The 23,892-nt window shown below is 32.3% G+C and overlaps 1 protein-coding gene and 1 non-coding gene across 51 annotated transcripts in view; one reads left to right on the top strand and one right to left on the bottom strand.

The window, feature by feature from the left end:
- Window positions 1-329: 329 nt before the first annotated feature.
- The window catches only part of LOC126715054 (uncharacterized), a 67,486-nt gene continuing 43,923 nt past the window's right edge, over window positions 330-23,892 (bottom strand). For 3 of the 50 annotated variants that reach the window (XR_007651743.1, XR_007651769.1, XR_007651775.1), the window contains exons 2-5: window positions 20,714-20,767; window positions 4,389-4,442; window positions 3,281-3,443; window positions 2,865-3,183 (exon numbers count right to left, since the gene is read on the bottom strand). This is a non-coding gene — a transcript (uncharacterized LOC126715054). The other 47 variants (XR_007651748.1, XR_007651765.1, XR_007651766.1 and 44 more) reach the window with 39 other exon arrangements.
- On the top strand, window positions 13,379-15,240 carry LOC126715049 (7-deoxyloganetin glucosyltransferase-like). Its single transcript, XM_050415481.1, has 2 exons — window positions 13,379-14,022; window positions 14,112-15,240. Exons 1-2 carry the CDS (start codon window positions 13,503-13,505, stop codon window positions 15,041-15,043), a joined length of 1,452 nt encoding a protein of 483 aa, XP_050271438.1. The 5' UTR covers window positions 13,379-13,502; the 3' UTR covers window positions 15,044-15,240.

The raw sequence follows: 23,892 nt of genomic DNA, 5'->3' as shown, positions 1-23,892 counted from the left end.
TTAATTTTTTTTATATTTTATATAATTTAATAGTTATAACAATAGGTAAAGAGAGCCTCAAACTCTGATTCTTTTAATAAAGGATTTGTAATTTTTATATAACTAGTTGCTAACTAGTGCGATGCACAAGTTTATATTATATTTGAACTATTCCTCTTATTTTTTGTCAAGGCATTGATATTTTGGATGAAAATATTTAGTGAAAAATTGTTCTTCAATTTTGCATACCCTAATTAAGGTTGAAAAAAAAAGGGGGGAGAGAGAGAGAGAGAGAGAGAAGAATCAGAATCATTCCACTACAGAGAAATACATTGTATAGACCAAAAAGGTGAAGGAAAAAGCAGTTTATTATAAAAGACATAAGATAAAGTTCTCTAACTAATTTTGCTGTTAAACACTCCATGTCTCCATAGCACGTACGAATCCATGTCTAGACATTTTTAATGCAAAATTTTCTTCAATTTTGCTTACCATGAGGTGCTTAGCATAAAAAAAAAATAATAAGCATTCTACAACAAAGAAATACACGGTATGGAATGAAATCGCAAAAAAAAAAGCTTATTACAACAGCCATTGGATAAAGTTCTATTTTGATTCGAACAGCCTCTTCTTCAACTCCTTGATTTGTTTTCTCAATGTTTTGATTTGATCTTCCAACCCAAACATTTTATGCTCATATGAATCCAATCACTTCTAACCACAGTTTACCTCTTTGTAATTTTCCCAACCATATAAATGCAGAAACTACACTGATAACATTAATTATATGGTAAAATACAAATTGATAACTTAAGAAAAGAATATATTCATGTTAGTCACTAGCACCACAGGAAAATGACAATATGAGCAAGTCCTTGTAATCAAAGAAGGGAGATGCTACAGATTAGGAGTTTCTTGCTTTCAATTATTATAGTGTTAACCTAAAAGAACATACTTGAAGACTATTTATCATGTAAATATCTCAAATACAAAGGATCATGAAGGTGATGACCTGAAATAACAGAATTGCAGAAGAGAAAGATGTGCAAGGTTTGCTTGAAATTAGCAACACATACCATTTCAATTATAAATCTCAACCACATCTTACATGAAATTCACCTGAAACAAAACTAGCCAAAACACCAAAAAAATTTACAACCCATAAAGCAAATGCACCACACACACAATGGCACAATATAATTCTAACTGCAACAGGAACAGGAGCTACTCAGCATTGGTATGGGTACCCTTCACTTACAGCTTCCCAAAGCCATAATGAGTGTGACTATGCTTTATTAATATGGAAAAACTTTTCCAAAGCCAAAATACCCACTGCAACAAATCATATATCTTACTTATTATCATAAACACTCTTCAAATACAAGGAATGAAAAATGGATTTCAACCTCTGAATTTTTTTTTCCTTTATGCCAGGTGACTGAATATCATGACTTAAAATAGTAAACAAAAATTGAAAAGCATAAATAGATTATGTTACACTACAAAATACTTAAACCCTTTTTACATGTTTAGATTCAGTATGAGAGATGTTGTCACACCAAATTTCATACCAAAAGCTCATTCTTGCATCATATTTCAACTCACTCAAAGTTCAGTGCTAAACTTCAATTCTTTAACCAAACAAACAATCTTTGAATCACATCAAATTTTATAGAAAATTAGTTCCTTGTGTTTTTCAGTTTCTTCCTTGAAATTTCAGGTCTTAATAACTCCCTTTCTACAATGACTAATAATAATTTTTAGGCTAGTTAATCTCTGTTGGAAGTAGAAGAAAATAACACTGTACCATGTTGTTGCCAGCTTAAAAAGGTCATCATCAAGTGATTTTCCATATTGTATAAAAAATGATAACTCCAACCTAGGAATCTTACGTCAAAATCTCAATTATATTAAACAGTAAACCAAATTACAGAAACACTCCATTATATTTTTTAATGGACCAATAGTCAATAAGTTTTAGCCCCTAGTTGAAACTCTTAGGTTACTCTAGATCCCAAATTCATCAATGTCTTGTTATCAAATAGGATTATAGAAATAACAAAAAAATTCTACAAAATCCTAAATATAACTTCTCTTTAGACACTAAAATGATTAGAAAGAAGAAATTTTTGTCGAAACTCTTAGGTTACTCTGACCACCTCATTGCATGATGTCCAAGAACAATTCTCTAGGGAGAAGTACAAATGCAATCTGATATATCAAGTTTGTCAGAAAAGCAGACCTTGTTTGATGCTACACTCAAAGAATGGGAATGAGAAGTGGATCATTAGAAAAATAAATAAGGCAATCTAAGGCTGAGAAAGTAGAACTGAAAGGTTTGCATGTTGCCCATGAGATGGCTTTGCAAAGTGAGATCAATCAATTGAAGGATGAACTCATTGAAAGGAGGGAAAATGTGGAAATTTTGAATAAAGATTTTGTCGGACTCAAACTGAAATTTGATATGCTAATGAAATCCAAATTTCATTGGGTGAACCCCTTTGCATAGCAGCATAAGCTTCCATGGCAGAAAGCCCTGGAAAAATGGCACATTGTCACTGTCTTCTCTATAAGTGCCCTAATCTTAATTTTGCGATCAGACTTTTGCAAACCAAGAACTGAGAGTAATTTGGTAGATAGAACCATAGAACATGAAAATACATGTTCTTCTCACTAAGACACAAATAGCTTAATTAACTTTATGACTAATCAACAACAGCAGGGTGTGGAAACTTTTACCAAAAAAAAAGAGTATCTAACTATCTGATAGGAAGAAAGTCACATAGATCCAAATTATGTATCTAACCATAAAGCAACAACAACATGAGAATCGATTTCAAAGTATTAATCTTAACCAAATATTGATATCACAATGCACAACAAAATTTAAAAGAAATCTGTAAATAGCATAGTGTGTGCATAAACAATTGGGTGCCACACATCCAATCCAAAGTTCAGTTTAAGCATTTCTTCAAACACTGGTGTTCCAATAATAATCTGCCAGAATTGAAAACCCAAAAGGAAAAGAAAAAAAAAATGAAATATTGGTGTTCCAATACCAAAGAGAGAGGGAGAAAGATTAGGTACTGTTGTCCATGATGTACCTTTCTCCATATTCATCTGGCCAATCTGATTGCTAAAGAGGACAATGTCGACGTTGTTGAAGCTCTTTGTGATGAGCTCTTCAATTGTGTACTGGTGGCACTGCAAGGTTGAAAGATAAGTGGGATGAAAAAATTAAAAACAAAACTAAAAGAATCATGGAGACCATATCATTTAGCTCAAAATCTTTAGTTCATACCCAGTGTTTTGTGAGTTCATTTGAACAATGGTGTAGTTGTTAACATCACAGCAAAAGATTGAATCATAATCTATGTCCATTGCATCTTTGGTTGTCCCCATATACCCAAAACTGCTATTGAACTTCTATCTTAGAAGACCCACAATATCAAACCACCCCCAAGCTGCCAATGACTAAGATACATCAGTAAATACTATTTAATCTACAATATATTAAACATAAACTGATATTATATTAATAGAAAAGGATGAAAAAGAGAGATAGGAATATGTGTTCATAAAACCCAAATGAACTCGCTGAAAGTTGTTCAAACACAAACGCAACAGAAAGAATGACCTAATATACAAACCCATGACCCACATCTACATATGCAAACATATTACTTCAGAATATTTAGAATTGAAGTTTATTTGAGTTGAGGTCAGAAACAATAACAAATCTTATGAAATTCGCAAGTTTAGCTATGAACAATTTGAGTCCCATATTGTTATTTGTAATGATTTTAAAAAAGCAAAAGCTACTTTATCCACCATTCTAAAACTTCAATAAAAACAATTTTTGTAATGGGTTTAAAAAAACAACTATTTTAACAGATTTAGGTATTCAATTGTAATTTACAAATAACATCAATTTTTGTTAGGTTTCTGCAACTGGAAAATATAGCCCATTATTGGCAGTAACTCACTTAATTAAATACACTTTCCAACCTCAATCCTAAATCTAAAATAAAAGAAAGCCAACAAATGCAAACTATTCTAAGTCTGAATTAAAAGCAATGGAAACAGAGCTGAAGTCTAGAACCACATATTTACTACACTCTTGACAAAGTGACCCTCCTCAGCCAAACAAAAAATCTTAAATGTTTACATCTCAGCACCAACAAACCAAACAAAGAAAAATATTAAATGTTTTTTATTCATATTTCTGAGATCAAAGATTTATAAACCCATCAAATTTCCTGTCATGCATGGGCTAGAACACAATTTCAAAAAAATCATAGCCTTGAAACTGGTCCTTGCAGTAATAAAAATCTGATAGTGAAAGAACATTAGAAAATTCTATATTGGTAAGGGAAAATTCATAAAATTAAAGTAAAAATATCACTAACCATTCTTTAAAGAGACAAAGCCCAAGTAGAATTTGATCTTCTATGGTTCTCCCCCTGAGTTCAAGAAAAAATAATAGAGAGGAAAGATCAAAATAAATATATAATAAGTTTTAAGTCTGCAAAGGGATTGAAGCCTTCTCTCCAATCATAAACTATTAAGCTTAAATGCTTTTTGAAACTGAAAACACTGGCAAATTTGACACTAAAGTTTGACATCTAGTGGTAAATTTTGAGAAGCCACCACCACAACTAATCCTAATGATTTTTAAGGATTCTGCAAAGGGATAGTAGCCTGCTCTCCAATGATAAACTATTAAGCTTAAAATGCTTTCTGAAACTAAAAACATAGCCATTTCCATGGAGATCCCATATAAGGACAACCAAGTAATGAGTTGCAAACAAAAGCAAGATCTACATCATATTAGAACAGCACCTTCCCACAATAAAATAATTCATGACAGCTAAAAATTGAAACAAAAAGAGACATTTTGTTAAGTATGCTTCAAACAAAACAAAGATGGAGACTATTTCAAAGCAATATTGGGTCCTTTCTGCAAGAATTTAATGCAAAGTCAACCGTACAATTCATGAGTTGCCCGTTAATGGAAACTGAGACAGTGCCTTAAAGAGGACACCTAGTTGTCTTCTTAGCCAAACACAGCTCTGAGTACAAAAAATCCAATCCAGCAGTAGATATAAATATAAATAAAAAAGACAGACAACTGATACAACAAACAAACAGAACCCACCTGAAATTAATTAGGCTCAGTTTGGATGCCCAGAAAACCAGACAAAAATTGATATTTTAAATTCTTTTAATATCATATTCTATTGTATTCTGGTTTCCTCAACTAAGTTAAACAATATCCCCCACCCCCAACCACCCAAAAAAAGACGAAAACTTTACCATCAATAGAACTAAATTTTCTTTCTTTTCCACATTTTCTCAGTGACCAAACAGAATATAAAGGCATATAAAGTCCAATAACAAATCTGATAACGAATATACAGAAACCACAACATTAAAGAAAAAAAAAGAATAGGAAAAACACTTTGTGGTTTCACGAATCCGCCAATGCCGCACCGTTGCAATCGATTTTGAAGATGAATTCAGCCATGGCACCCACGAGGTGATGGCTAGTAGGGTCTGTTGGGGTTTTCTAAAATATTTATTTTTGGTTACTACCGGCGGTGGTGATGGCAGCTGATGACGGTCGGTGAAATCTTTCAAGCGGTGCCGGCGAAGGACGTTAGTGGTGACCGGTAATAAGGGACTGGTGATGGAGGCTATTAAGACCAAAACCCATATCGGGAGAAAAAAGAAAATAGATCGGTGGACTCCATTGGCAGTGCGAACTGAGAAGAAATAGAACCTGAGAAGAACCACAGGTTGTGGGAGAGAAGAACTGATGAGGAGAGAGGAGGATAAACTGTCGTGAGTGAGAGATGGGTGGTGCTGGAGGAGGTGGAGGCGTCGAGTTTTGGGAGAGGATGGTCTGGGTTGTGGAGAGAAAACTGAGAGTGAAAGAGGGGAAGAGTATCATATTTCAGAGAACATTAATGCGTAAAAAACTCCAAATTATTCTGTACTTGTGTAACACGTCATTTGTACACTATTTAAGTAAGAAACTTTAAATTATTAAAAATTCCTGAGTTTGTATTTAATTTTTATTTAAAATTTCATGATTTTAAATAAGTGGGAGTCTTTTAATAGAATAATAATAGACCACATCACTTGTTTATTATGAAAACCTTATAATTTCTCCAATTTTAGGGCATGTCTCTTAAATTATTTATTCTTAAAGTGTTTTATTTTTTAATTTTAGAATTAAATGTGGGACCAGATAATAAATATTTATTCAAGTGAGTTATTAAATTTAAAAATCAAAAAGTTTAGAATAAATAAATGGTAAAAAAAAATGCTTCCCAATAATTAAAAAAAATGGAAGTTTAAAAAAAAATGGACAATTTACATTTTATACCTAAAAATGTCTTTATAAAATTTTTTAAAGAGTTAATAAAATATAAAAATAATTATCAATAGTATTTAAATTATATATATATGAATTATATTATGTATCTTATTGTATATATTTAAATGTATCTATTCATATGTATGAGGTTACAAACTAGTATATTTAATAGAGAAAAAAATAAACTGGATTTAAAAATTAAAAAAAAAATGCTGACGTGTAAAATTGTGGAAAAATCTATTAAAAGTCAAAGGTTTTGATTTTATATATACTAGCATTTAACCCATATAATACGTGGGAACATTATACATATTTAAAATACCATCAACTTGACATAGCAATGAATTAAAATACATTAAAATTAATCTGGGTAATGTAGTACATCCATTCATTTTATAGAACAATTAAATTTTGTATCTCAATTATAGCAAAGAACAATAATATTTACAACATTAATTTATTTATTTACAATATAACAATGGATGGTATAAAGAAAAAGAATTTAGTTTAAAAGTAAATTAATTTTAAATTTCAAAATTAAAAATTAAAAATAATCATATAAAAAAAAACGTAAGCAATGATCTTAGCATGGTCTACAGACTTGTGGAAAAGGGGTATTTGATCCAAACCTAATCCATAGTGTATATTGTGGGTTCTTGGTCCATGATAGGCAATATTGGCATGCAAATCTACAAAATCACCTCCACAAAAACAGAAAAGGAGAGAGTTCAAAATGAATGATTATGTAGTAATCATAACTATTCTATTTAGATGGAGAAGAATTTTAAATGCAGAATACAATCAAATTTGACATAGAATTAAAGCTAACAAAACATAGTTGAAAATCACAACTTTACAAATTTTATATGAACTTACAACGTATTACACTCGAAATATCCATATACTTGTAAAAGAAATTGTAGGTACTCAAGAATTCTTGCCTTTGGCTTTAGCTTTTTTGGCTTGATTGCCTTGCCTTGCCTTGGCATGATTTCTTTTGTCCCACATTAGAAAGATAGCTTTCCTCCTTCTACCTTATAAGGGATGAACCAGTGAGAAAGAGTACCACTAGTTTGGTTAATCCATATACTTGTAAAAGAAATTATAGGTACTCAAGAATTCTTGCCTTTGGCTTTGGCTTTTTTGGTACTCTTTCTCATTGGTTCATCCCTTATAAGGTAGAAAGAGGAAAACTATCTTTCCAATGTAGGACAAAAGAATTCAAGTCAAGGCAAGGCAATTAAGCCAAAAAAGCCAAAGCCAAAGGCAAGAATTCTTGACTACCTACAAAAAAATTAAGACAAAATAAAGAAATCTAAAGATAATATAATATAGATAAAACTTCTTTATTCGAGTGGTCATCTACATTACATTATAGTTTTTGGATATCTCTATCTCTCCATATCATAATTGAACACTCACATTTATATATGTTATTTGAAGCATTCTTGATAGTGCCAAACTATTTAATTGGCATAAGACGATGTCAAACTTGTTTGGGAAGAGGAGGTGGCAATCTCGATTGAGTTTTAGAGGTTACACTGCATGTCAAAAAAGTGTCTACCACTTTACATTCATAACAACTTAAACTATATTACATATAAAATCGGTACTATGCATACATTAGTTAAAGTCATAACAACTGTAACTATATTATTAGTTTATTATATATAACAATTGTTATTTATCGTCTACTTTATGACATCCACTCGATAACGATTGTTTTTTATTATCAAACTAAGACATCAATAAATTTTTGGTGTAGATGAGATTGATACTACAAATCTCTTATTTTATGTCTAGAAGCTTTTCTAATTGAGCTATTTAAAACCCATATTACATATAATATCGGTGGTATGCATACGTTGGCTAAAGTTGATATAAAATTAAAGGGCAGCTGCCAGTTATAATATGATTTTTTTTTTCTTAGGCCAAATGATTCGTCCTTTATAAGTAACTAGCATGTAACTCCATGCAAACGCATGGATGCATTTAAAATTAAACAAAATTTTATTATAAAAATATAAATAATTAGTCAAATTATTATTTTTAAAAAAAAACATGTAACACATGTATACGTATAGATACATTTAAAATTAAACACAAATTTTTATTATAAAATATAGATAATTAGTCAAATTATTTTTTTAAAGTAAATATAATTAGTCACATATTAAAATTCTTACCTAAATTTAATACTACTTATAATCATTTGTTTTTTCTAATTTTTAATAAGATAGAACGTGTAGTGATTTTTATTTTATTAATTTTTTGAGAAACATGTGGTGATTTTTATTGAGTATATGTAATTATATTTTTTAAAATTTTTATAGTTTATTAATATTAGATTCTTAGTATTTTGTACTCATTAACTCACTTGATACAAAGATTAAAAAACTTAAGTAGACACATGGCATATGCTTAAGTGAATAATTATGGTGTAGTCCCCACATAAATTTAGACATGTGCATAATTGGATTATAATTTCAAATTCTAATTCAACTTTCTCTAAGTTTTACCTATTATATATATATAGATGATTTATAAATTTGAATTTTTTTTTAGTTATATGATTATGTTTTTTATGGTTTATTATATTGGACTCCTCGTTTTCTACACTAAATTAATTAATTTGGCACAAAATTTTAAAAATTTAGATTAGATAAGATACGTGACGCAAAATTAAGCTCTAATTGAAATTCAATTTTTACACTAAATTAACTCACTTGGCACAAAATTCTAAAATTTAGATTAGATGAGACAAGTGACGCAAAATTAGACGTTAATTGAATTTCAATTTGAAATTTAATTGAATTTTCTCTCAGTTTTACCTATTATTATATATATAGATACTACGCTTACAACATTTTTACAACAAATCTTATTATGTGACAAACTATTGCTAGTAGTCATTCTTTATTCAGCAAAAAGAGAAAAGATTGCCCATTATGGTAATTTCTCATGTGCTTGGCGCAAGAAAGTCAATACCGTACTTGTTTGATTAAGGAAACGAAATATTTCGATACTAGTTAATACTGGTGCACCATTTCAGGCTTATAGCTAAGTATAAAATATATATATATATATATATATATATAGACCCGGTATCTTTCTTGTTTAGTGTTTGGTCAGCCCGTGTTAGCCTAGAGAGAGGCGTTTAGGGTGGTCCCCACTGTGTGGAAAGATTGGCAGTAAGAGGTTGTAGTGCTACCTGGGAATTCAAGCTACAAACCGCGAATTTTGGAATGCAAACCTGCAGGAGTGGCTGAATGCAAATGGAAGGATGTTTAAGAGTCTCATTGTTGGAAAGCCTCCTTGGAGTATGATCTTTCCTTTTGCGATTTGGAATGTTTGAAAAAGTAGAAACAACTTTGTGTTTAAAAGGAAGACCCAAAACCCAGGGCTGGCTGCTGAGATAATCAGGCAAACTAAAGAATTTTTGTATTGTGTACACTCTCCTAGAAGTCCAATCCGTAAAGTCATCAAAATAATCCGTTGGGAAAGACCACCTGAGGAAGTGGCAAAATTGAACACTGATGGTGCCTTCTGTACTCACTCGGGTTCAGCTGGGTGTGGAGGAGTTGTTAGAGATGACAGGGGTGAATAGATGGCTGGATTCTCCAGGCATATCGGTGCAACAAACAGCTTTATGGCTGAGTTATGGGGGCTAAGAGATGGCTTAATTCTCTGCAACAACTTACATCTACCTTCTTTGATTATAGAAATTGATGCCAAAGCAATTGTGAATGCTTTGCTTAATTTAAATTATAAGAACAATGTCATATCTCCTATATTGGAAGACTGTAGGCAGTTGGTGACTCAATTCCACCGGATTCAATTCAAGCATTGCTATAGCGAAGCTAACCGATGTGCGGATGTGCTTACTAGGAGGGGCACTAAGCAAGACATTGATTTTCTTTCTTTTCTTAGTCCGCTTGAGGACATTCTAAATGTGTTTATGGATGATCTTGCTGGCATGCACTTTAATAGGCAGTGCCATGATCCTGTTGTAATGTTTTAGTTTCATAATGAATCGTCTGTTTACCCAAAAAAAAAAAGTCCATATAATTTGTTTACAATATTTAAAATTATCAACTCATATCTTATTTAATAATTTAAACTCTACCTAAAATGTTAATTCATTATACTAGTAATATATAATATATAATAGACGAAAATATACTTTTGGTCCATACATTTTGGACTGATTAACATTTTGGTCTCTAAATTAATTTTGCTACTAATGTAGTCCCTAAAAATAGAAAACTAATTCTATTTTGATTATTGTCGTCAACCCTTTTATAGAAAAGTCTGCGTGGCAAATAGAATACACGGTTGACATTTTAAATGCATGTCCATTAAAATAAGAGTAATGATATATCCACAATATTTTTACAACAAATCTTAAGTGACAGGTTGTTACTGATTGTTATTATTAGGTCAAAAAAGTAATCTTAATGTTAAGTTCAAATTTGAACCAATAACAATTAACCACCTATGATTTGTTGTAAAAATATTGTAAAAATGTTGTAGACATAACACCTCTCTTAAATAATATTAAAAAAATTATTTGGCATTTTTTAAATGCCAGGTCAGTATTTAAATTAATAAAAAAAAGCCAGTCAGACAATTAAAACAAAAATTAAAAATAAACATTAATCTAATTAAATTAATTTTTTGTTTTACTTTTTTTTTCTTTTCTTTTCTTTTTTTTGACTTCTCATTTTTTTTCCGTAAGAAAATTCATTTCTTCTTTCCCCAGAACATGAACTTCATGTTCTTCCCCTCAAACAAACCAGCGAACCCATAAATTTTCTTGAGAAACAGACACAAAAAACCCAAAAAATTCAGCTCAAAAACAAAATCATAAATCTCAAAGCCCTCATTTTCTCAAACCCCAGCAAAATCATCAAATCCCAAAGCCACAAGCCCAGAAAGTTTAAAACCAGAAAATCATCAAATCCCAGAAGCCACAACCCACACTTCGTCAATCACCAAACTCACTTTGAAACCCAGAACCCGACCACCACACTTCTTAAATCACCACCCTCATTCGGTTAATCTTCAACCAAAGCGCCACTTTGAACCCATTTCAACTTCACTGGTTTCGCATTGGGCTGCCGCCAGCCATGCCGTGACAGCAACCGAATCAATACAAGGCCGGTCTGCAAGTCAAGAGTCAAGATCCAAATCAATAAAAGGCTGATCTGCCTCGTGACGAAGGTGGAGGACTGGCCAGAGGGATGAGGAAGATGATGCGGCGGTGGAGGGCGTAGAGCTGAAGGCTGAAGCTCTTTGGTCTACAAATTATCTTTATTTTGATTTTTGGGGTTTCAAGGGAATAATGGTTGATTGGCTTCAAAATGGTTCAGATTTGGGTTAATCTCAAAAACAACTTGGATGTGGGCTTCGGCTATGTATGTGGGTTTTGGGAATTTGGTACAGATTAAGGTTATTTTCTTTCTACCAATGGTATTCTTTGTTGCTGGGTGTTCTTATTTGTTGAAGTTTATTGTGAATATTGTTGTTTGCTGTGATGGGGTTTTGGGTGAGTAGAAAATGACAGTTTTTTTTTTTTTTTTTTTGGAGTTTCTTTGGTTGCTTTAAAAATTTCCCACCAAATGGAAAACTAGAACTAATTCAGTTTGAGTCACAACTCTGATTTCTCACTTTTATCACCTTAAGTGCTTCAAAAATTCACGAAACATGGACAACTTACTTTACTCGAAATTCATATTAATATGTGAAATTAATCTGACATTATCTGGAATGTTATTTAAATGTCAAAATATAAAAGAAAAGGAAAATAGCAACAATAGAAAAGAAGAAGGCAACAAGTGTATGTTTTGATCTGGGGAAGATCATTAAGAACAAGTTTCTTACCAAAAAAAATAATAATAATAATGAAAAGTAAAAACTGTTTTTAATTAAATGTTTTTTTTTTAAATTTTATTTTCTTTGTTTAAATTTTTTGACATGACTTTTTAAAAAAATTAAAACCTTGATGTGCCAAATAAATTTTTAAATATTATTTTAATGGACACGTTAGCCTCTGACACTAATAGTGCATTTCATTTGTCATGTATGACTTTTCTGTTAGTGGAGTAACAGTAAGGACCAAAATAGAATTGTTTTTTTTTAGGGACTACATTAGCAGCAAAATTATTTTAAAAATCCAAATAGAAATCGGTTCAAATAATTTTAAAGACCAAAATAGAACTGACATAACTTTTTTTTTTAAATATGCCAAATAATTTTCTAAATATTATTTTAATGGACACATCAGCATCTAACATTAACCGTGCATTTCATTTGCCACTAATGACTTTTTTGTTAGTGGATTGACAATAAGGACCAAAATATAATTATTTTTTTTAGGAACTACATTAGAAGCAAAATTATTTTAAAAATCAAAATAAAAATCGGTTCAAAATATAAAAACAAAAAGTGTATTTTTACCTATATAATATTCTCAGAAAATATATATATATATATATAATATTTATAATAGAATTGATATATTTTTTGTTTTGAGAAGGTAATAGAATTGATATTGATGCTTATAAATAAATTGATATTGATGTACGTATTAAATAGTAATACTAAAATAGGTCTAAAATATATAGTCTTAATCATTGCACTCGTAGTGTTCTGATATGTGGGCAAAGCACACAAATCGAATAAGTATTAAATAGTTTCTCAAAAAAAAAAAAGCATAAGTATTAAGTAGTTATAATGTTATATTAAAAAAACAAAAGAGGTAGAGTGTATTTTTGAATGATGTTCATGTGGGTTGACAGTGACTTGTCACTTGTCAAGCACACAAAAGGAAGAGAAACTATATTATAAGATATAAATGAATGGGCATATACGCTTATTATGCGATTGTCGGCAGTCATTCTTTATTAAGCAAAAAGAGAAAAAGTTGTCCATTATTTGAAAGAGTCTCATATGTTTGGCGTTCAAGGAAGGAAGAGAAAGAGTCAAAAGAGCTGTCTCATGTGTTTGGCGTTCAAGGAAGAGGAGTCAAAGAGCAGCGGTTGGATATTTCTCATATGTTTGGCGTCCAAGGAAGAGAATGTATATATTATAAGACTAGGCATATGCATTTTGCACTCACACACACTACAGAACGAAAGAAATGGATTCAAAGACACAAGTAGCTGATAAGCCTCATGCAGTTTGTATTCCACTCCCAATTCAAAGTCACATGAAGGCAATGCTAAAGCTTTCAAAGCTTCTCCTCCATGAAGGGTTTCACATAACCTTTGTGAACACTGAGTTCAACCACCAACGTTTTATGAAATCCAGAGGTCCCAACTCCTTAGATGGCTTGCCTGACTTTCGATTCGAAACCATCCCTGATGGCCTTCCTCCATCAGATATCAATGCCACCCAAGACATCCCTTCTCTTTGTGAATCCATTATGAACAACTACTTCTTGGCTCCATTTTCTGACCTCCTTGTAAAACTCAACAGTGCAACTTCAGATAATCCTCCAGTTACTTGTATTGTTTCAGACGCTGGCATGGTGTTTACAATTACTGCTGCTCAAGAATTCAAAATCCCTATCGTGTTGTTCTTCACTCTCTCTGCTTGCACTGTAATGGGTATTCAGCAGATTCCTTCTCTTAAGGACAAAGGCATCATACCTCTTAAAGGTATAACAAAAAGTGCAAAATCCAATTGAAATCTTGCATTATTTAATTGTAATTAATCATTGTATGCTGAAAACCTTTTGTCTTTGCAGATGAGAGCTATTTGACAAATGGGTATCTTGACACAATTATAGACTGGATTCCTGGAATGAGAGATGTACGTTTGAGGGATCTTCCAAGCCATGTACAAACCATTGATCCAAATGATATATTTTTTAGATTTGTGACTTATGGAGCAGAGAGAGCTCCTAGTGCTTCAGGAATTATTGTTCACACATTCGATGAGTTAGAGCAAGAAGTTTTGCATGGTCTCTCTACCATGTTTCCTCATGTATATGCTATTGGCCCTCTAGAACCACTACTCAATCACTTATCCAATGATCATTTGGAATCAATTGGGTATGGTTTATGGAAGGAAGAAACCGAGTGCCTTAATTGGCTTAATTCAAAGGCACCAAACTCAGTGATATATGTGAGTTTTGGTAGTGTAGCTGTCATGACACCATCGCAATTGGTTGAAATTGGTTGGGGACTTGCAAATAGTAAGCACCCATTTTTGTGGATAATTAGGTCTGACTTAGTTGAAGGTGGATCAACGATTTTGTCACTTGAGTTTCAGGAGGAAATTAAAGAGAGAGGTCTAATAACTAGTTGGTGCCCTCAAGAGGAAGTGCTAAACCACCCCTCAATTGGAGGGTTCTTGACACATAGCGGCTGGAATTCAACCATTGAAAGTGTATGTGCAGGAGTGCCAATGCTTTGCTTACCATTCTTTGCAGATCAGCGAACAAATTGTAAGTATACGTGCAATGAATGGGCCATCGGCATGGAAATTGACTTTGATGTCAAAAGAGAGGAAGTAGAGAAGATGGTAAGAGAATTGTTGGAAGGAGATAAGGGAAAGAAAATGAAGAAAAAGGCCATGGAGTGGAAAAAATTGGCTGAAGAGGCCACAAGTCCACTTGGTTCCTCATCCATTAACTTAAAAAATTTGGTGAGTGAAGTGCTTTTATCAAAAGGCTAATGTACCATGTTACTCCCCTTAAGCTTAGGATCTGTTACTTCGCTTGTCTTTAGACTCTCTCTCAATTTGGTCTGCCTTTTTTAAAGTTACTTTTAATATTTGCTTGTTTTTTCTTGTTTTCAAGGTTTGCCCTTTGTTGTTATTGTTAATGTTAATGTTTTTTAATAATAAACTAAATGTATTATTTAAGATATAAACATTTAGATTTACTGCACTAGCACTCTCTAACTGAACTCAATTATATTACATCCTAAACATAGCATTGAAAAACAAAAGGACACTGGAAAAAATCAATAGCTCTACTGCTTTGATTTCTACTCATTGCCAAAATATCAGTGTTGTTGATGCCATATTTTATTAGCTTTTAAATTTTAATGGAATTTAAGTCTTTTATAAAGAGATTAACCAAATTTTATCTGCTCAATTTTTTTGTTGATTTCAATCAATTTTGATTGGATTAACCAAATTTAACTAAGATTTACCTGAAATCCAATCATTTGAATCTTTAATTGAAGTAATTTGGTTCTGTATTAAATATCATGAAACTCCCTTCAGTCAAAAGTCTAGCTTGAAACATTCACTACTACAATTTTCTATTGAAATACATCATGGATTTTTCTTTTTTCTGAAACATTGTCATGCGTTTCTTTGTGGCTTGACTTATACCAAAATTTTGGACAAAAATTAACTCTTAATTGTCTTAATTTTTTTTTATATAATTTAATAGTTATAACAATAGGTGAGGAGACCCACGAACTTTGATTCTTTTAATAAAGGATTTGTAATTTTTATATAACTAGTTGCTAACTTGTGCGATGCGCAAGTTTATATTATATTTGAACTATTCCCCTTATTTTTTGTGAGCGCATTGATATTTTGGATGAACATATTTAGTGAAAAATTGTTCTTCAATTTTGCATACCCTAATTAAGGTTGAAAAAAAAAGGGGGGGGGGGGGGGGCCAGAGAGAGAGAGAGAGAAGAATCAGCATCATTCCACTACCGAGAAATACATTGTATTGTATAGACTAAAAAGGTGAAGGAAAAAGCAGTTTATTATAAAAGACAGGATAAAGTTCTCTAACTAATTTTGCTGTTAAACAGTCCATGTCTCCATAGCACGTACGAATCCATGTCTAGACATTTTTAATGCAAAATTTTCTTCACTTTTGATTACCATGAGGTGCTTAACATAAAAAAAATAATAAGCATTCTACAACAAGGAAATACACGGTATGGAATGAAATGGCAAAAATAAAATAAAAAGCTTATTACAACAGTCATCGGATAAAGTTCTATTTTGATTCGAACAGCCTCTTCTTCAACTCCTTGATTTGTTTTCTCAATGTTTTGATTTGATCTTCCAACCCAAACATTTTATGTTCATATGAATCCAATCACTTCTAACCACAGTTTACCTCTTTGTAATTTTCCCAACCATATAAATGAAGAAACTACACTGATAACATTTAATTATATGGTAAAGTACAAATTGATAACTTAAGAAAAGAATGTATTCATGTTAGTCATTAGCACCACAGGAAAATGACAATATGAGCAGTGCAGTCCTTGTAATCAAAGAAGGGAGATGCTACAGATTAGGAGTTTCTTGCTTTCAATTATTATAGTGTTAACCTAAAAGAACATACTTTTGAAGACTATTTATCATGTAAATATCTCAAATACAAAGGATCATGAAGGTTATGACCTGAAATAACAGAATTGCAGAAGAGAAAGATGTGCAAGGTTTGCTTGAAATTAGCTAAACATACCATTTCTATTATAAATCTCAACCACATCTTACATGAAATTCACCTGAAACAAAAATAGCCGAAACACCAAAAATATTTACAACCCATAAAGCAAATGCACCACACACACAATGGTACAATTTAATTCTAACCGCAACAGGAACAGGAGCAAATCAGCATTGGTATAGGTACCCTTCACTTACAGCTTCCCAAAGCCATAATGAGTGTGACTATGCTTTATTAATATGGAAAAACTTTTCCAAAGCCAAAATACCCACTGCAACAAATCATATATCTCACTTATTATCATAAACACTCTTCAATTACAGGGAATGAAAAATGGATTTCAACCTCTGAATTTTTTTTTTTTCCCTTTATGCCAGGTGACTGAATATCATGACTTAAAATAGTGAACATGAATTGAAAAGCATAATAGATTATGTTACACTACAAAATACTTAAACCCTTTTTACATGTTTAGATTCAGTATGAGAGATGTTGTCACACCAAATTTCATACCAAAAGCTCATTCTTGCATCATATTTCAACTCGCTCAAAGTTTAGTGCTAAACTTCAATTCTTTAACCAAACAAACAATCTTTGAATCACATCAAATTTTATAGAAAATTAGTTCCTTGTGTTTTTCAGTTTCTTCCTTGAAATTTCAGGTCTTAATAACTCCCTTTTTTTGTGTGGACTGCAGCTTTAGGGAATATTTTGACTATTGATAATCTTAGGAAACGGCAGATTTCGATTTTGGATTGGTGTTGTATGTGTAAAACAAATGGGGAATCTGTTGACCACCTCTTTATCCATTGCTCTATTGCTTTTCATTTATGGTCTATGGTGTTTACTCTGCTTGGCATTCATTGGGTTATGCCGAAAACAGTGGTGGATCTGTTGGCTTGTTGGCAAGGAATGTTGGGGAGGCATCGGAATTCAACTATTTGGATGGATGTGCCCCATTGTTTGATGTGGTGCATTTGGAGGGAGAGGAATAACCGGCATTTTGAGGATTTAGAGAGATCAGTTGCAGATCTTAAACTCTTCTACCTTAAAACTCTTCTGGATTGGGTTACAGTGATTGGCTTTCGATCTTTTTCTTCAGTCCATGGGTTCATGGACTTTTGTACTTTATGCACTTGATTTGTATTTGTCCTTGATGTATACTTCCTGTATACTCAAGTGACACCCCTCTTCTTTTTAATATATTCTTATTACTTATAAAAAATTTAAAAAAAAATAAAAATTTAAGCTGGTTACTCTGTTGGAAGTAGAAGAAAATAACATTGTACCATGTTGTTGCCAGCTTAAAAAGGTCATCATCAAGTGATTTTCCATATTGTATAAAAAATGATAACTCCAACCTAGGAATCTTACGTCAAAATCTCAATTATATTAAACAGTAAACCAAATAATCCTAAAACAAAATTACAGAAACACTCCATTACATTTTTTAATGGACCAATAGTCAATAAGTTTTAGCCCCTAGTTGAGACTCTTAGGTTACTCTAGAATCATCTAGACTCTATATCCCAAATTCATCAATGGCTTGTTATCAAATAGGATTATAGAAATAACAAAAAAATTCTACAAAATCCTAAATATAACTTCTCTTTAGACACTAAAATGATTAGAAAGAAGAAATTTTTGTCGAAACTCTTAGGTTACTCTGACCACCTCATTGCATGATGTCCAAGAACAATTCTCTAGGGAGAAGTACAAATGCAATCTGATATTTCAAGTTTGTCAGAAAAGCAGACCTTGTTTGATGCTACACTCAAAGAATGGGAATTGAGAAGTGGATCATTAGAAAAAGAAATAAGGCAATCTAAGGCTGAGAAAGTAGAACTGAAAGGTTTGCATGTTGCCCGTGAGATGGCTTTGCAAAGTGAGATCAATCAATTGAAGGATGAACTCATTGAAAGGAGGGAAAATGTGGAAATTTTGAATAAAGATTTTGTCGGACTCAAACTGAAATTTGATATGCTAATGAAATCCAAATTTCATTGGGTGAACCCTTTGCATAGCAGCATAAGCTTCCATGGCAGAAAGCCCTGGAAAAATGGCACATTGTCACTGTCTTCTCTATAAGAGCCCTAATCTTAATTTTGCAATCAGACTTTTGCAAACCAAGAACTGAGAGTAATTTGGTAGATAGAACCATAGAACATGAAAATACATGTTCTTCTCACTAAGACACAAATAGCTTAATTAACTTTATGACTAATCAACAACAGCAGGGTGTGGACATTTTTACCAAAAAATAAAAGAGTACCTAACTATCTGGTAGGAAGAAAGTTACATAGATCCAAATTATGTATCTAACCATAGAGCAACAACAACATGAGAATCTATTTCAAAGTATTAATCTTAACCAAATATTGATATCACAATGCACAACAAAATTTAAAAAAAAATCTGTAAATAGCATAGTGTGTGAATAAACAATTGGGTGCCACACATCTGATCCAAAGTTCAGTTTAAGCATTTCTTCAAACACTGGTGTTCCAATAATAATCTGCCAGAATTGAAAACCCAAAAGGAAAAAAAAAAAAAAAAAAAAAATGAAACATTGGTGTTCCAATACCAAAGAGAGAGGGAGAAAGATTAGGTACTGTTGTCCATGATGTACCTTTCTCCATATTCATCTGGCCAATCTGATTGCTAAAGAGTTGTTGAAGCTCTTTGTGATGAGCTCTTCAATTGTGTACTCGTGGCACTGCAAGGTTGAAAGATAAGTGGAATGAAAAAATTAAAAACAAAACTAAAAGATACATGGAGACCATATCATTTAGCTCAAAATCTTTAGTTCATACCCGGTGTTTCGTGAGTTCATTTGAACAATGGTGTGGTTGTTAACATCACAGCAAAAGATTGATTCATAATCTATGCCCATTGCATCTTTGATTGTCCCCATATACCCAAAACTGCTATTGAACTTCTATCTTAGAAGACCCACAATATCAAACCTCCCCCAAGCTGCCAATGACTAAGATACATCAGTAAATACTATTTAATCTACAATATATTAAACACAAACTGATATTATATTATTAGAAAAGGATGAAAAAGAGAGGTAGGAATATGTGTTCATAACACCCAAATGAACTCACTGAAAGTTGTTCAAACACAAACCCAACGGAAAGAATGACCTAATATACAAACCCATGACCCACATCTACATATGCAAACATATTACTTCAGAATATTTAGAATTGAAGTTTATTTGAGTTGAGGTCAGAAACAATAACAAATCTTATGAAATTCGCAAGTTTAGCTATGAACAATTTGAGTCCCATATTGTTATTTGTATTGATTTTAAAAAAGCAAAAGCTACTTTATCCACCATTCTAAAACTTCAATAAAAACAATTTTTGTAATGGGTTTAAAAAAACAACTATTTTAACAGGTATTCCATTGTAATTTACAAATAACATCAATTTTTGTTAGGTTTCTGCAACTGGAAAATATAGCCCATCATTGGCAGTAACTCACTTAATTAAATATACTTTCCAACCTCAATCCTAAATCTAAAATAAAAGAAAGCCAACAAATTCAAACTATTCTAAGTCTGAATTAAAAGCAATGAAAACAGAGCTGAAGTCTAGAACCACATAATTACTACACTCTTGACAAAGTGACCCTCCTCAGCCAAACAAAAAATCTTAAATGTTTACATCTCAGCACCAACAAACCAAACAAAGAAAAATATTAAATGTTTTTTATTCATATTTCTGAGATCAAAGATTTACAAACCCATCAAATTTCCTGTCATGCATGGGCTAGAACACAATTTCAAAAAATCATACCCTCGAAACTGGTCCTTGCAGTAATAAAAATCTGATAGTGAAAGAACATTAGAAAATTCTATATTGGTAAGGGAAAAATCATAAAATTAAAGTAAAAATATCACTAACCATTCTTTAAAGAGACAAAGCCCTAGTAGAATTTGATCTTCTATGGTTCTCCCCCTGAGTTCAAGAAAAAATAATAGAGAGGAAAGATCAAAATAAATATATAATGAGTTTTAAGTCTGCAAAGGGATTGAATTCTTCTCTCCAATCATAAACTATTACGCTTAAAATGCTTTTTGAAACTGAAAACACTGGCAAATTTGACACTAAAGTTTGACATCTAGTGGTAAATTTTGAGAAGCCACCACCACAACTGATCCTAATGATTTTTAAGGATTCTGCAAAGGGATAGTAGCCTGCTCTCCAATGATAAACTATTAAGCTTAAAATGTTTTCTGAAACTAAAAACATAGCCATTTCCATGGAGATCCCATATAAGGACAACCAAGCAATGAGTTGCAAACAAAAGCAAGATCTACATCATATTAGAACAGCACCTTCCCACAATGAAATAATTCATGACAGCTAAAAATTGAAACAAAAAAAGACATTTTGTTGAGTATGCTTCAAACAAAATAAAGATGGAGACTATTTCAAAGCAATATTGGGTCCTTTCTGCAAGAATTTAATGCAAAGTCAACCGTACAATTCATGAGTTGCCCGTTAATGGAAACTGAGACAGTGCCTTAAAGAGGACACCTAGTTGTCTTCTTAGCCAAACACAGCTCTGAGTACAAAAAATCCAATCCAGCAGTAGATATAAATATAAATAAAAAAGACAGACAACTGATACAACAAACAAACAGAACCCACCTGAAATTAATTAGGCTCAGTTTGGATGCCCAGAAAACCAGACAAAAATTGATATTTTAAATTCTTTTAATATCATATTCAATTGTATTCTGGTTTCCTCAACTAAGTTAAACAATATCCCCCACCCCCAACCACCCAAAAAAAGATGAAAACTTTACCATCAATAAAACTAAATTTTCTTTCTTTTCCACATTTTCCCAGTGACCAAACAGGAATATAAAGGCATATAAAGTCCAAAAACAAATCTGATAACGAATATACAGAAACTACAGCATTAAAGAAAAAAAAAAAAAAAAAGGAAATACACTTTGTGGTTTCACGAATCCATCAATGCCGCACCGTTGCAAAGTGCTGACGTGTAAAATTGTGGAAAAATCTATTAAAAGTCAAAGGTTTTGATTTTATATATACTAGCATTTAACCCGAACAATGCGTGGGAACATTATACATATTTAAAATACCATCAACTTGACATAGCAATGAAGTAAAATACATTAAAATTAATCTAGGTAATGTAGTACATCCATTCATTTTATAGAACAATTAAATTTTGTATCTCAATTATAGCAAAGAACAATAATATTTACAACATTAATTTATTTATTTACAATATAACAATGGATAGTATAAAGAAAAAGAATTTAGTTTAAAAGTAAATTAATTTTAAATTTCAAAATTAAAAATTAAAAATAATCATATAAAAAAACATAAGCAATGATCTTAGCATGGTCTGCAAACTTGTGGAAAATGGGTATTTGATCCAAACCTAATCCACAGTGTATATTATGGGTTCTTGGTCCATGATAGGCAATATTGGCATGCAAGTCTACAAAATCACCTCCACAAAAACAGAAAATGAGAGAGTTCAAAATGAATGATTATATAGTAATCATAACTATTCTATTTAGATGGAGAAGAATTTTAAATGCAGAATACAATCAAATTTGACATAGAATTAAAGCCAACAAAACATAGTTGAAAATCACAACTTTACAAATTTTATATGAACTTATAACGTATTACGCTCGAAATATCTATATACTAGTAAAAGAAATATCAAGACAAAATAAAGAAATCTAAAGATAATATAATATAGATAAAACTTCTTTATTCAAGTGGTCATTTACATTACATTATAGTTTTTGGATATCTCTATCTCTCCATATCATAATTGAACACACACATTTATATATGTTATTTGAAGCATTCTTGGTAGTGCCAAACTATTTAATTGGCATAAGAAGATGACAAACTTGATTGGCAAGAGGAGGTGGCAATCTTGATTGAGTTTTAGAGGTTACACTGCATGCCAAAAATGTGTCTACCACTTTACATTCATAACAACTTAAACTATATTACATATAATTTCGGTACCATGCATACATTAGTTAAAGTCATAACAACTTTAACTATATTATTAGTTTATTATATATAACAATTGTTATTTATCGTCTACTTTATGAGATCCGCTTGATAATGATTGTTTTTTATTATAAGACCAAGACATCAATAGATTTTTGGTGTAGATGAGATTGATACTATAGATCTCTTATTTTATGTCTAGAAGCTTGTAGGGACACAATTATTCAGCGACCCAAGAATGACATTGGGCTCGATGTAAAAGGCCCGAACAATATAATTCATAGAGAGTGGGCTAGAAAGGCTGGACCTTGGTTGTTGGACGGCGGTTTAGTCGTGATTTTCATGGAAGCTCATACGAAGGTAGGTTTGGCCAGAATAGCTAGGTTTCACATCGGTGTAGCTCGGAGGGTTTGAGTCCTCGGACTTAGTCTGAGGAGCATCACGTTCTTCCCACTCTTCTTTTTGTGGGATCCTTTTTCTTCCCCCCCTTTCTCCCCTAGCTCTCTTCCCCTTTTATACCAGTGTTTACTTCCCGTTTTTTGTCTATGTGTCAGTTTTGCCTTTTTGGGGTATTGACTCGTCCTATCAATCCATACGTCAGAGTGGTTGGGGGTGGTTGGGAAAAGTTAAATAGCATGGTCTAGAGTATGGGCTTGTCAGACGCAGGGCTCCACATTACGGTATTGGCAGCTTTCTCCCTTGTACTGCTCTTGTACTGAGTTTGTCCTTTTCTTTAGGCGTTTTGTGAGGTGTTGAGCATGAGATCGTCCTCGGCCACATTCTTGGGCCTTTGAGGGGCTTTCATCATACGTCCTCGGCAGTAGGGCTCCTCGGCCTAGGCTTTGAGCCTTGAATACAAAGTGGGCTGGGACCTCAGATTTAGGGCCCCACAATAGCCCCTCAAAATCTTACTGCCCGGCCTTGTTGTTGGGGAGGAGGGTTTTGGTAATGTTAGGCCCAAACCATGACTTGCCCAGCTCAACATTTCTTTAATGCCGGGGATTCTTCGTTTGCATGGGGGGCGCGCCAAATTGTGAGACATCCCTTTAGATTTTCTCACGCGGCGC

The sequence above is a fragment of the Quercus robur genome, chromosome 2, assembly GCF_932294415.1.
Source record: "Quercus robur chromosome 2, dhQueRobu3.1, whole genome shotgun sequence".
Taxonomy (NCBI): domain Eukaryota; kingdom Viridiplantae; phylum Streptophyta; class Magnoliopsida; order Fagales; family Fagaceae; genus Quercus; species Quercus robur.
This window is presented reverse-complemented; position numbering and strand designations above follow the sequence as displayed.